Source organism: Brassica oleracea, chromosome C4 (assembly GCF_000695525.1).
Source record: "Brassica oleracea var. oleracea cultivar TO1000 chromosome C4, BOL, whole genome shotgun sequence".
Lineage (NCBI taxonomy): Eukaryota > Viridiplantae > Streptophyta > Magnoliopsida > Brassicales > Brassicaceae > Brassica > Brassica oleracea.
Window position 1 is genome coordinate 38,733,257 of NC_027751.1, and position 15,282 is coordinate 38,748,538.

General features: G+C 34.8%; 3 protein-coding genes across 3 annotated transcripts; 1 reads left to right on the forward strand and 2 right to left on the reverse strand.

Moving 5' to 3' along the window:
- Positions 1–1,983: 1,983 nt before the first annotated feature.
- On the reverse strand, positions 1,984–3,215 carry LOC106338845. The gene is made up of 3 exons (XM_013777729.1): positions 2,965–3,215; positions 2,213–2,921; positions 1,984–2,004 (listed from the first exon to the last, which is right to left on the reverse strand). The coding sequence occupies exons 1-3, from the start codon at positions 3,213–3,215 to the stop codon at positions 1,984–1,986; spliced, it is 981 nt and encodes a 326-aa protein (XP_013633183.1).
- Positions 3,216–7,404: 4,189 nt separating this feature from the next.
- On the reverse strand, positions 7,405–10,306 carry LOC106340620 (mitogen-activated protein kinase kinase kinase 13). Its single transcript, XM_013779467.1, has 4 exons — positions 10,090–10,306; positions 9,925–10,017; positions 7,765–9,792; positions 7,405–7,673 (listed from the first exon to the last, which is right to left on the reverse strand). Exons 3-4 carry the CDS (start codon positions 9,695–9,697, stop codon positions 7,474–7,476), a joined length of 2,133 nt encoding a protein of 710 aa, XP_013634921.1. The 5' UTR covers positions 9,698–9,792; positions 9,925–10,017; positions 10,090–10,306; the 3' UTR covers positions 7,405–7,473.
- Positions 10,307–10,665: 359 nt separating this feature from the next.
- Positions 10,666–15,282, forward strand: LOC106337655 (disease resistance protein RML1A-like). The gene is made up of 4 exons (XM_013776777.1): positions 10,666–11,159; positions 12,123–13,230; positions 13,483–13,806; positions 13,898–15,282. The coding sequence occupies exons 1-4, from the start codon at positions 10,693–10,695 to the stop codon at positions 15,179–15,181; spliced, it is 3,183 nt and encodes a 1,060-aa protein (XP_013632231.1). The 5' UTR covers positions 10,666–10,692; the 3' UTR covers positions 15,182–15,282.

Sequence of the window (15,282 nt, forward strand, 5' to 3'; positions counted from 1 at the left end):
AAACATAATATATTTTATTAGAGTTTAACAAAATTTCAGATTGGTGGGTTTATATTTTAAGTTTGAAATTGAAATATTTTGCGTGTGATTTTTTTTTTTTTTTTGCAAGTAAGAAATCGCGTATAATTAGATAAAGGTTTATTTTTTACAAGTAAGAAAACATGAAGCAACTTCCGAAAATTTAGTTTATTTGCTTAAATTTTAGCTTTTTATTTAATGGTATAGATATTTATGGTTATTGATTTGAAAAAAGATTGGTATTTATGATCTAGTATAGTGGATATGGTTATATGTATGGAACTTTCGAAAATCTAGTTTATTTGCTAAATTTTTAGCTTTTGATTTAGTGGTTTATATTTTTGGTAATTGATTTGAAAAAGCTTTATAAATCCAGTAATTTGGTCGACTATATTGCATAGTGGTTTAGGGTTTGGGATTCTAATTATGTGTATTTATTGTGTAAAATTTTATTGTTTTGATTAGTTTATTTGCTTAAATTTACGTTTTTATTTAATGGTATATATATTTATGGTGATTGATTTGAAAAAAGATTGGTATCATGACATTGCTTATTTTAATAAATTAAAATATAAAAAAGTAGACGGGATGAGGTAGCCCGCTTGGTGAAGGACCTTGGGGGCCAATTGTCATGCTCACGGGTTCGACGCCAGGCGGTGGTGAACTGCCCATCCATGTCACCCACACGGATATGGGCCTATGCATTAGGGTCCATTTGAATACCCGGAGAGAGAGTCTATCCGTGGGCTGCACCTCCCCTTGGGGATTAGTCTGGGCCCTAAGGGTCTGGGATACCCCCAGGTTAAAAAAAAAAAGTATTTGGGGTTAATGGGTTTGTTTGTATCTCATACTATACATATAAAAATGTTAGCTTAAAAATATATAAAAACGAATCTAAAAATTAAAATGATAGTTTTTTTTATAGATTTTGAATAATGCAACATGTATGTTTTTTTGGTGCAATTGTTTGTAACCAAAACATTGATTGGAAGTGATAAATGGTCGATTATACACTGATATTAACGGAATGTATTGTTTTTATTTGGAAGCTTGCAGAATTCACTTCGGTGTCGATAGATTTGGTACATAGACTGTCTAGGAAATAAAAATTAGTGTGTTGTAGAAATTGAAGTTTGTTTTAAACGTAGCTGTTGATACGTAATGATACATTATGTTTTGATAGGATGATACATTATGTTTTGATACGAAGACATATATAGTTAATTAAACGTAGGTGTTGTTTTTTAAATAAAAGGATTTTTGCTGTTAAAATAAAAAAAGGATTTCAAAAAATACAGAATTTAATTAAAATCATAGCTTAAAAATATTCCAGTGGTAATGTCTTGTAAATATTGTTGAAACGGGAGTGCACCTAAAAAAAACCTTCTGTTTTAATAGTATTGATATACAAAAGTTTCGTTGATATGTTAACATCAATTTACAAATGATGCAAAGTTATTTTAATGATTTTATAAATATATATATATAAATTCAACATTTTTTATAAATGATGTATGTATAAAAATCGTTTGTCAAAACTGACACAATTATCATATCAATTATTTGCAAACGATACTAATTTATATCAGTTATTATAATTGATACAACTATTCAAATCATTTATGAAAATTGATATTAATTTTAAATCAGTTATTAATAAATGATGTATATAATTAAAATCGGTTAGTTTTGTTGATACTAATACTAACATCACTTAACTAAATTGATTTAGACTTAATATCATTTCTTGATGTATATTATTTGCATCATTACTTTCACAGTCACTTATATAAGTAATGTAAATTTCTTTTACATCATTTATAAACAATGCAAATATTAAAAATAAATGATTTAAATTGATCTTTTTTGTAGTGCTAGTATATAAAAGAATATCCAACTATGATTAGTACGAGATATTTTAGGAATTAAATCAAAACTAAATTATTCGGGTTTTGTTTGTTGGGTTCAAAGTGTTACAATATTGTACTAAAAGATATAGAATGTTGACACTTAACCAGGACAAAAAGGAAAAGAGAAGATATATAACCATGTGACAACAATTTAATATGTTTTGGAATAAGAAAATTTTGCATAACTAATAATTTTCTTTCATCTTTGGTTTTGTCTTTGATCTTCCAGTGTGATCTTCATGTAGACAAATTCTTTCAAAATTGGAATAAAAAAGGAAACAAACATCTCTAGGCAAATAGTAAGGCAAGCATTCTTGAGTCGTCTTATGCAAATACTGAAACTTGTTGCTATTCGTGTTGTAGAGACCAAGGCGAACGAAACCTGCCACTAATATGACGTCGTTACTGAGAAACCATAGGGGTTTTGCATATTTATCTTCTAAATCTGTAACTTGCACATCTTTTACATTAGCCCACGATTTTCCTGAACTGTTGTCTAAAGCCCATAAATCATATCCTCCTCTCGAATTCGAATTCGAACAAAGTACAGCTAACTTTCCTTCGTAGCTCACCAAGTCTAGAGAAGAACCATCGCCTATTACATCCTCCGGCAATGGAAAGAACGACCAAGTTTCGGTTTGCATACAAAACTGAATCACATTGTTTTTCCCGGTTAACCAATGCAACAAACCGTACGATGATTCTGGCTTTTCTGATCTCCGGAGAAACTCGTCACTTCGTAGTTCTAAATCATTTAGTCGTTTCCACGCATAAGTATCAGAATCAAAAACCTCACAGTAGAGATTATTGAAACCCTCACTCGTCTTCCTTCTCTCCCACGGTAGTGGTTCAGAAACCCTAACGATCTTATATCGAAACGGGTTTGACTGAATCACCATCAAACCAATCGCAATAGTAAAATACCGGCTCTTCGGGTTTGGTATGATTCGGTATTGTTTTGTAGTCGGTTTACAAACAATGTAATCTGGTATTCTTCTCACACGCTTCGATCTTTACACCTCTCGAAGGAAGAAACTCGAGAGCGATTCTTGGTTTTTCAGGAGCTTCTTCTTCGGCACCACCGAAGACAACAAATCCTGGGCGGCGATGCTTTTTATGATCTTGAATAAAATAGCCTAAAACAGAGTTGGTTTTATGGAGATGGTGATTGATGAAGTGGAACTCATAAGATCGTTTGTTGCATGCTTTGTTTAGTAGACGGAATTTTGAAATCTCCGTTGCAGGACAACAGGACATGATATCTAGAATCAAGTCTTCGTTCATCATCGGCACCTTTAATCTTAGAAATTAAATTATTTTTGGAGCAGAGAAAAAGATTCGTGTCTGAGAGGTTGATGAAATTGTGATTTATTAGGCTGCCATAGCTCTGAATGTATATATTTATAGAGAGGTTAAACTGGTTTGTTGCCAACCAAAATATCATAAAGGACAAGGAGACTTGGGGTAAAAGGTTTCCTTTTCTTTCTTGCGATTTCCCAAGAAAAAGGAAACAACGAATAGCATTTCCATTTTTTGGTGTTTTAAATTTAACTTTAGTTTTTTTTTTTTTGAAGTTTCTGATAAAACGACAAGTCGGCCAGTCTTATAAATTTTTTGGGGACATATAGATAGAGGTCGACAAAAAACGAACTTCGAACTTCAAAATTCTACATAAATATATGAATGAGTTTTGTTCTACTATTTTAGGGGTTTTAGTTCTATCTAAATCTGAAAATTGTCTCAAACAGTTTTTTTTTAAGTTTTTGTCACTAAAATAGTCTTTTTTTTTATTTTGAAATTTTTAACATTTATTTTTTATTTTTTAAAATTTGAAACTCTATCCCAAAAATCCACTGATTAACTCTAAACCCTAAGTCTAGATTAGTTAACCCTAAGGTAAAAATATTTTTTTGCTCTTTAATAAAACTTATTTTGTCATTTTCTTTATTGAGTGCTATTTTTGTGACAAAAACTTAAAAAATGCTATCCTAGGGAATTTTTCTTTTAAAAACCCAAAATTTTCATAAATCTATTAAACTTCATACTAAATTCAAACTCAGTCTCAAATATAGAAAGATCAAAATAAATACATAATTATAACTCAAATACTCAGCCTAGTGTATATTTTTAGTATTTAGTTAAATATTGATATTTTATATTTTAATAATTACATTTGATGTTTTGTTTTGAATAATTTTTTTCTTTAGTTTGAAAATATTTTTCTGTATTTCAGTTTAAATAATATTTTCTACATTTATTGAGTTAATAGTTGTTGATTTTTACTAGTTTATGTTTGTCTCTTCCTAACAACCACTTTTATTCTTGCCATCAAACTTTTGTTTAAACTTTTCAAGTTTGTGAATTGAAACATGTAATTTCGAATCACAAAAAAATATTTAAGTAAATAAATTTGAATTAGAATCGAATCCGAGTAAAACGGGTTTAACCGGATTTGTGATGTGAACCTAACTTAATCAAAACTGAACTTTAAAAGGCTAATTTGGCTGGAAATACACGAAAGAGAAGTTTATTAGGATTTCACGCAAAACAAAAGATAATTAGGTAGTTGGAGAGAGATGGATAGGCGAAATTACTCACATGTCGCGTTGCATTGGCAATATACAAGTTATAGGCTGCAGTGCTATCGTAGGCATATTCAGCTTAGATACACCTATCAGGTGTGGTCAGGGCCGGATCTGGACCAAGCCCATTGAAACATTGGTCTTAGGCCTCCAAAAACTTTAGAAAATTTTATATGGGTAAAAACCCCAAATCATCACAAATTTTTTTTTTTTTTATAAATGTTCTTAAGAAATGTTTAAGGTTTCCATATTCTCAGATCCGGCCCTGGTGGTCAGACGAAAATGACATTTTGTCTCACATTATTCCCGCGTAATGCACCTATTCGAACAGACCAAATTCCGCGTGTTTGACATACAATGCAGCAACCCTAATAATTAAATTGTTACTTATTTATGTACCCTTGACATTCGCCTTATTAGAAGAAAAAGTCGAAAGTTTGTAATATGGATATTAGGTCAAAATTTGAACGAAATCAAACACAGAGGAACTTTGCAAAGCAATTTAAGCATTCTAAAATCTAGAAATAGCGTAGGAACATTGATTCAAGTATATATATATCATGAAGGTTCGATGAAGAACATCGTAAACAATAACATACGTACATTGGAGACGGTATATGATACAACGGTTAGGGAGAATCGAACAGGACTGACTATAAAAATACATAAAAATTGATAACGGAAGTATAACTTAAAGTCTATCCTTTTAGCATGTAGACAATAACAGTGGTAGCTACGACGAACCCACCCCAAGAATAAACGACAAATTGAAGGAACTTCTGATCGGAATGAATGGTTTGTGCTTTGACGATATCTTCAATTGACTTCAAAAGATCAATGTTGGGAGCTGTTTAGCGAGTGAGATGAACCGTGGCTACCTGAGCGTTTGCTCTACACAAGGCTGCTCGCAAAGCTTTGATTTCTTCGGTTTGGCGACGAATCTTCTCCCGAGCTTCCAACAGACTTTTCTTCTGCCAAAGACAGTACATGTCCTTGTCTAACCACTCGAAGAATCCATGTTCCTCGCATTCGAAAAAGACGCCCAGGATTTGCATCGGTCCATGAGATACTTATGCTTGCCGGCTGAGAACAATGGCAAAGAGGAGCACTGTTAGTTGCGTTCGACCCAATCGAAGCTGATGAAGAACTCTGAGAAGACGCCTTTGAACCCGAAACGTATAAATGCAATCGAAACAGGGAAGTTTATACTAATGTTTAGTTTGTAGCATTGCATTAAAAAATAAAAATTTAACAGGTGTTTCAACAAAGTCCACAAAATTAGAGGCAAAAGAGATAAATAAGTGGATATAATAGGAAGAACGTTACAATCGAGATCGATTTATACCCAGATGGTTTACCACAATCGATTGAACAATTTAAATCATACCGGATGTAGGGGTATACCAATTTACTGAATCAAACTAGGCTCTGGACCATCAACAAGCCGGACAGAAACCATCAGTAAGATTATCGGACTCCAGTAATGCACCACCAACTTCACTTCGTAGACTCCGCCAAAAAAAGTTGAAGAAGATTATTGAATAGAGAAATGTAATTGCGTGATGTAGACTCCTATAAAATTATTGTAGCATAGACGAGTCAGATTTCCAGAATCGATCACCTCTTTATATCTTGTATATCAAGTGCAATTGCCCATTTTAAAAATTCGTATGAAGTTAAATTTCATAGTGCGTTAAACAAATTCAATTGGAACCGATTAGATACCCGATATTTATAAAATCAACACTAAAAATTTTAGTTATATATTATTTATATAAAATTAAAATATAATATTATATTCGTAAAATCAACACTAAATAAATTATTATATTTTAATTACATATTATTTGCATGAAAGACATCTCATCATCTTCTATCTTATATCTTACTTAAAGTTGAAGTACTGATATGAACTAACCCTTAAAATTACTTCTTAATTACACCTAATGCCACTAGTAACGAACTAATCTTAATTTTTAGCATTAATTAGTCTTAACAAAATCTTTCTCAAAAATACAATCAATCAATTTTATTTATGGTCAAAACCTTGATGATTGTTTCAGATGAAAATATATCTTAACAATCTAATATTAATGTACATAAATAATATTAAACTGACATAAAATAAATAACAATTCAAATCATTATTTACTTATTGTATTACTAATAATTTCATATGCGCTAAAAGTCGGAAGATACAAACCAACATTCAATATTGTATATAATTAATATATAATAAAAAAAATATTTAACACAAATAATAATATAATGCTAATATCACACTATTTATATACAATAAATATATACCATATGTTTTTTAAAGTTAAAACAAATACCCGCACGGGTGTGCGAATCAAAACTTAGTGTATATTAAATTAAGAGTATCTTATATTTATTAATTAAATTTTAAAAACTTTCTATTAATAAATGGGAAAAATGTCTCATACAATAACAAAGTCCAAAAACAAGATTGCAATTGGTAAAAAAAAGTCAAACACTAAAATAACAAGTATTCTAAAAACTCGAAATACTACGTGCCTTGGATGTAAGAAAATAGAATAACTGATGTCTCTTACCAAAGCTGATCAAATTATGTTTGGCACATAAAAAGAAAAACCATTACAACATTAGCTGCCAAAAACCATTTAAGATCTTGATTTTTGTACAGTGAAGCTGTACTATATTTAGAAAAACCATTACAACATCACAACATTAGTATGCCATTGAATTTAAAAAAGCCCATTTAAGTTCTTGATTTTTGTACCAAAAACATGATGAAACCAATACTCTTGAAGACAAAATCCCAAGAGAACTTCTAAATTAACTGACAAAAAGTATTCAGAGATCCTTACATCATTGTTTTTTGTTCTTTTTTGTGTGTTTCTCTTGTCGGAATCTATGAAATGCTGACTAGAAAATTGTCTTTCATTAAACTTCTTAATGATCTGGTTTAGATGAAAAAGCTAAGTAAGCTCCGAGTCAGAAGCATGACCAGTTTGCTGTCTACGTCTCCTTGGGCTTAGTGTACTCATTGGACTCAAAGGCAATCGACTATCCTTCCTCGCTTTTATGCTTCTTCCAAATGAACTCAAGGGTAACGCTTTTGGCGATGATCTTGCTTTTACCGGCGAAGTTCCTGTTGATCTCAACTTTGTTGACGACCCTGCGTTGATCATTTTAAGACAAATGTAGTTTGTGATCTATCAACTTAATTACTGTCACCATTGAAAACACGGAGTGGTGGAAAAACAAACCTAAGCTTGGACTTTTTCTTAGCTTAACCAATTCTTCACTGTTCTTTGAAGCTGAGACCTTTTTGATGGGAGCTTCTGTGTAGACTGATCTTGTATCTGAGTATTCAGATATTGTATCTAAACACAAAGACTTTGTATCTCTTATTGTCACGGCATTAGGTGGATCCTCAACTTCTGATTCGCTTGCCTCTGTACTACTGCTTTCTTTTGAGTTTGTTGGATTCATCTTCTCTCTTTCCAAAACTCGGTATGAGTACAGCTGGAAAGGGATCTGATTCACCGACGCCACGTGAGACCCTAAGTCACCTGGAAACTTTCTCAAGTACCTCGCTTCTATATCCCAACAGTCAACTAGTGGAATTTGAATCTGAGGGTGACCGTGGTCCGGATTCACAACTAGGAACTTCTTGATGTAGCGTAGTATCCGGCAGATGGAAGAGAAGTTTGGACGCTGGCTCGGCTCTGAGTGCCAGCACCGTTTGATCAGACTAACGAGGTACTTGGGTGAAGGGAAAGGGAAGAGAGGTCTCTCTCCCATTCTAATGTTGACAGCCATTTGCTCGCCTTGAAGATGACTATCTTCAAATGGAACTTTACCTGTTATCAGCTCAAAACACACCATGGCAAAGCTATACACATCAGCTTTATGCGTCAGCTTCGATTTCGGAGTTTTTGTGCCTTGTTCCATCTCCGCTAGAACTTCGGGTGCATACCATATCACAGGATCATGAGTGCTTGCTCTCGAGGAAGAAGAAGACTGAGATTTGACCGAAGATAAACCGAAACCGGAGATTTTCGCATGGAAATAGCCTTCGGTGTGACATCTCTCTTTCAATAGAATGTTCGTCGGGTTTAAATCTCCATGGAAGATATCATTCCCATGGAGATACTCCATTCCTCTCGCTATCTGCATCATGATATCAACCACCACGGAAACGGAGAAGAGGTATCTTCTCCTTGGGCCGCAATTCTCCTTCATGTAGCTTTGCAAATCTTTGTGCATCAACTCCATAACCAAAAAACATTCTTTCCTCTCTTCTTCATAGAATCCACATAGGTACTGATGTATATTCGAATGACAAAGTGCTAAAAGAGATGAAATCTCAGAACTCAACGGCTCAAGATCGCTGAAGAAGTGTCTCACAACAAAACTATCACCAAACCATTGAATCTCCTTGTAATGTCCGTCTCCATCTAACCTCCTTTTCACCTGGTAATCCTTTGAACCAACAAGTATCGAACTCGGAAACAGTTTACCTTTAAACTGCTCCAAACCGGTTAGCTTCTTCAAAAGCAGATCAGCTAAGCGCTTCTCCGTCTTTCCGATCTCGTCGCTGTTTGATTTCCTCTTCTCTTGCAATGCCTCCACTAGTTTCCATCTGTCTTCTCTCCACGAATTCTCGAACCGGCTGCAGACATCCTTTGGAACAAGATACTGTTTCCCAAACCTCCATTGAAACAGCTTAGGATCATTCCACTCTCTATCGTACTTTCTCGAGATCACAACTCTCCTTCTCTCCATCTCAGAAGGGTCGAGGCCGGAGATCTCTCCCGCAGCCTCGATCGCTTCGACGACCACCGGGAAACAGCAGAACAAGTTGTGTATGTGAAACTCGACGCAATCTTTGTTCTGATGAAGGTTGATTACTTTGCCCCACCAATCACTGTTGTCCATGCAATGCTTGACGTATAACTCTCCTTCTTTAAACACTCTGTAAAGCTCTCTCAAGGGCTGTTCGAGGGCTTTCCATTTGGTGTGCTTCTCTTCGAGTTTTAGATTCTGTCTGATCTCTTCGGCGACTGTGGTGAAAGCTAAGCTGAAGATTTCTAACAGCAAACAGCATTGTCTTTGGTTGATCAAGATATCGTCTTGTAATACCATGAGAGCATTTAGGCTTCCAAGAACTTCGCCGATTTGTCTGAACTGTTCCATTAAACAAATGTTGTTGTGATAAAATCCTCAAATCTCCTTTTTAATCTCAAAACCCCACCAAGAAAATAATCTAGTAGGCTTGAGATTTTTGACCGCTGTAGAAAAACTATCAGAAAAATGTTAAGAATTTGAATTACATTACACATTTATACAGCAGTTAAGAACAAAATGAGACCAATGAACATTAAGATATACAGATAAAAAGTACAAGGGTTTTGGGACTAAACCTGAAATGACGTTCCTTTAATGTTCAAGGATCCATTAATCAAGCATACATAATCACATCATACAGGAAACGAATCATCAGGACAATCTTCGACCTGATCATCCAAAAACAATGTCAAAAAGGAAAACCAACAGTTTATAAGATTTTGATAAAATGTTATAGTCACCTTTTGAAAAACAAACTCTATTCACACGGAGAAAGAGAAATTGAAGCAACCGAAGATATCTAAAGGGAGATTATTTTCCCCTAATTTTTCTTCACGTCTGCTAAGAAAATCCCTGATTGTTTTCTTTCTCTAGCGGTTTCCCAGGAAATTAAGAAAGAAAAAAATTGCAGGAATATTTAGGAAATGTTCTTATTGATTGGCAGGTTTGTACTGTTGATCGTTGAAAAGATGTTAGCGTGTTCTCGGGAGTCCAAGATATGATGCGTTCCCGCGAGTTATACAAATATATTTTTTTATGTTGTGGCCTTCACGTTGTGTAAACATCCACCACGTCTGCTAGATTATTAAGCACTGATTAGTATATGAATATGGATTAGCTGTCACCTACTTTGGATTATTGTGTTTTTTTATACATTAACTTAATATATAGGTCGTCGACGTCTATGAGGAAGTGTCGTGTCCACGCACGACTCCACGATTATACAAAGACTTTAAAAGAAAAGTTTACTAATCAGCATTTGATATCGCTCTCACGCTCAGGTTTCTCTTCTCCCCTACGCATTTTCCATCAATTAGTCTTCTCCAGAAATCTTTGCAAGTATTATGGCTTCTTCTGCTCTTAATTACCCAAGGAGATACCATGTCTTCCCTAGCTTCCATGGCCAAGATGTTCGTCGACCATTTCTCAGTCATTTACACAGAGAATTTGAGAGGAAGGGGATTGTGTCATTTAAAGATCAGGATATCGAAAGAGGCCATACGATCGGACCTGATCTCGTACAAGCGATTAGAGAATCGAGGGTCTCCATCGTTGTGCTCTCCAAGAACTATGCTTCATCGGGATGGTGCTTAGATGAGCTGGTGGAAATCTTGAAGTGTAAAGAAGATCAAGGCCAGATTGTGATGACTATTTTTTATGACGTTGACCCGTCTGATGTTCGAAAACAGAGCGGCAATTTTGGAAGTGCTTTCGAAACAACTTGTCAAGGAAAAACAGAGGAAGTGAAGCAGAGATGGACCAAGGCTTTGACTGATGTTGCAGAAATAGCCGGAGAACACTATCTTAACTGGTTTGTCTTCTCTTTTCTTCTTTCGGTTTATGCCGTGAGAAGTTTTTGGAGGCCCTAGGCTAGTTCAAAAATACATGTTACATGATTTTTTTTTAATAATAGTTCTATTTAAATTCAAATTATATAAAATATTTTTAATATATATACACTCAAAAGTTTTGAATTATTACCTAAATGTTTTCTAAATTTTCTTCACCAAAATTTTATAAACTAAATTTTAAATCATAATCAAAAAGTATGAATTTATAATATAAATACAAATATACAAATTTTTGATTGAAATGTTGGTAGCTGTCAAAAAGGTAAATCTTAGTATTTAAATTAACTATAATAAACAATATATTAAAAATATTATAATTTTTATCAAATTCTCATAAATATATAAAATAAATCTAACTCGTAGCATATAAAAAAAAAACCAATGTGGATCAAATATTTACGGTTTTTAGAAGTATAATCTTTATAGTTTTATTTAAAATATAGCAAAAAATAATCACAAACATAGTTATTTTAAACAGAATTTCAATTCAAAATCAAATAAAAGTAAAAAACTGACTAAGAGTCATATGTTAACTACCATGTAAAAATATTTTTTGTAATTAGGGGCTCTGAAATTTCTACAAAATTTGGGAGCCCTAGGCAAATGTTTTCAAAAGCCTCTAAGCACGGCTCTGGGTTTAATTAGGGGTGAATCCAAAGATTATTTTCAGTGGGTGTACAAATGCTAAAATAGGTGTAAACTTACTTATGATTGTAGGTGTAGACATCAAATTTATTAAGAAATATACTAAACTTTAAAATTATTATGGGGGCAACTGCACCCATGATCCTCTACCTAGGTTCGCCAGTGGGTTCAATGAATTAGAATGCTTTGATCTTTGTGAGCAAAATGGTTCTTCAAATTGGCATGAAAATATATGATTAAAACCCGCCAACAAGAATTTTGTTTCTGTGATTTATTAGGGACGATGAAGGGGAGATGGTCGGAAAGATTGCCGCAGATGTTTCCAAAAAACTTAATCTCACACTCTCAAGAGATTTTGAGGGCATGGTTGGAATGGAATCTCACTTAATGAAATTAGACTCTTTGTTGTGCCTAGAGTGCGATGAAGTGAAGATGATTGGAGTTTGGGGTCCTGCGGGAATTGGTAAGACCACCATTGCTAGAGCTTTATTCAACAAACTCTCTAGCAATTTCCTACTTAGTTGTTTTATGGGCAACCTCGAGGGAGGTCTTAAGAGGAGCATAAGGGGTGTTGATGACTATGATTCCAAGTTGTGTTTGCAAAGAGAATTTCTGTCCAAGATTTTGAACCAAAAAGATATGAAGATACGGCATTTAGGTGCAGTAAAAGAATGGCTGCAAGACCAAAAAGTGCTTATAGTTCTTGATGGTGTAGATGATCTAGAGCAATTAGTGGTTTTGGCTAACGAGCCTAACTGGTTTGGTTCCGGAAGTCGGATCATTGTTACTACAGAAGATAAAAAGATTTTGAAGGCACATGGTATTAATGTTATCTACAATGTTGATTTTCCATACGAAGAAGAAGCTCTTGAAATATTCTGCCTATCTGCTTTCAAAAAAACTTCCCCACAAGCTGGTTTTGAAAAGCTTGCAAAGAAAGCAGCAAAGATTTGCGGTAATCTCCCGTTAGGCCTTTGTGTTGTAGGTTCATCTTTGCGTGGTGAGACCAAATCCGAGTGGGAGCTTCAGTTATCTGGGCTTGAAAATAGTCTAGATAGCAAAATTGAGGACGTACTAAGAGTGGGATATGACAAATTGTCGAAGAAACACCAAGCTATATTTCTCCACATAGCATGCTTCTTCAACAATGAGGATGCTGACCATGTGACGACCATGCTCTCTGACAGTAATTTGGATGTAAGAAATGGGTTGAAGATCCTAGCGGATAAATCTCTAGTGTATGTTTCTACTAATGGGAAGATAGTGATGCATTATCTACTCCAACAATTTGGTAGACTGGAAGTTGTAAAACAGTCTAATGAGCCGGGGAAACGTCAATTTCTAGTAGAAGCTCAAGACATTCTCAATGTACTGGCAAATGGAACAGTAAGAGCATCTGCAACCCCACTTCATAATTTACTGCAAAATGGAGTGGAAAATGGAGTGATGAACAAACAAAAATGTGATTACTCCATAAATAGAGTAATGAGTTTTTTGTTTGTTCATCACTCCATTTCTCACTCTATTTTGCAGTAAATTATGGAGTAGGGTTGGAGATGCTCTAAGTATATTGCCCAATAAATATTTTTGCCTGTTTTGATAAAAATTTCATTAATTTTTTTTTTGGATACATGTCAGGGTACTGAATCTGTCGTGGGCATATCTTTTGATATGCCCAGGACCGAGGAGTTGTTTATAAGTCGTAGAGCCTTTGAAAGAATGTGTAATCTCCAATTTTTAAGAGTTTACATTGGCCATTCCAATGAAAATGTAAGCTTGTGCACACTAGAGGGCATGAATTATCTACCTCGTCTAGAAGACATGGAGTTTCTACCTCGTCTAAGGTTATTACATTGGAATTCATACCCAGGAACAAGTCTACCTCCAACATTTCGGCCTGAATTTCTCATTGAGCTCAACATGCCATCAAGCAAATTTGAGAAGCTATGGGGAGGAATCCAGGTTGGTATTTGATATATACCTGGAAATGTTTCTGATGGTTCAACCTTATGTATGATATTTTCTCATTTGTTGTGGTGTTTTTGACATGCAGCCCCTTGTAAACCTGAAGAAGGTAAATCTGAACTTTTGTTCCAACTTGAAAGAGATACCAAATCTTTCCAGAGCTACTAATCTTGAGACTCTGACATTCATCCAATGCACGAGTTTGATGAAGTTTCCGTCGTCTATTATGAATCTATACAAACTAAAAACGGTGAGGATGTGGGGTTGCAATAAGCTACAAGTTGTTCCAACCAACACAAGCTCAACATCTCTTGGGAGATATTCCTCACGAATGAGAACTTTTCCAGATATTACTAGGAACATCGAGAATTTTTGGATTGGTCCATCATTCGTTGGTCGTCGTTGTCATGGCCAAATGCTTGATGTAGTTGGCAGAGAACCCAAGAGATTAGCACATGTTCCAGAAAGTGTAAGGAAGCTAGACCTAAGCGATAGTGGCATAGAGAGGATTCCAGACTATGTCAGCGGTCTCCATCGGTTACAAACTCTTATCGTCGAAAACTGTAGAAAACTCATGTCCGTGGAGAATCTCCCCAGTTCCCTCAAGTCCCTACAAGCAAACAATTGTGTTTCACTTAAGAGAGTCGAATTGTCAATGTTACTACAAGATTCAGATTCAATCAGGGAACTCATGTTCCATAATTGCTTAAGACTCGATAAAGAAGCAAGAAGAGTAATCTTAAATCGAAGGTATTCCGAGTATGTATGCTTACCAGGTAAACAAGTCCCCGCTGAGTTCACTCACAAAGCTGCAGCAAACTCCATAACCATCTCTCCGGGGAACTTTTCCACTGCTTCTTCAAGATTTCAGGTTTGCTTCCTGCTATCACCAATCAAGGCCAACGCACTTGTGAATGTAACTTGTTATCTAAGAAACAAAGAAGGTGTCCTCATTAACCAAGTCAACTATGTGACGAAATTGAGTTCAGGCGAGTCTCTTCAAGCTGGAAACCGGCATCTCTTTATACTTGGTGGTGACTTGTCACGCCAACAAAATAAAAGCCCTGAAGTGGATGTGAATACAAGCGAGATTCTCTTTGAATTCACCTGCTCAGACAACCACAAAATTATTGAGTGTGGTGTACGGCTCTGGGAGGAGGAAGTCAAGAAACCTATTATCACTAAACGGTTCTGCTATAAAATCGGAGACCACGATAATGATGGAGACTGTGAACCTGAAGCTAAAAGCAACATTAGGTACCAAACAGCAGATAAAGCTGCAGCTGTGGAGGCCTCTCAAGTTGAAATCACCAAACACACAGGTCGATGGAGTTCCACTTTCCTTAAGAAGTTTGGTTTAAGGAAGATTTGAAATTGTGAGATGTATAGAAATTTATAGTATGAACTTTGAACACAAAATCTTCATTCAAACACTTTTCTTATTAGATATCTTCTAAAAATTTCTCACAAAAA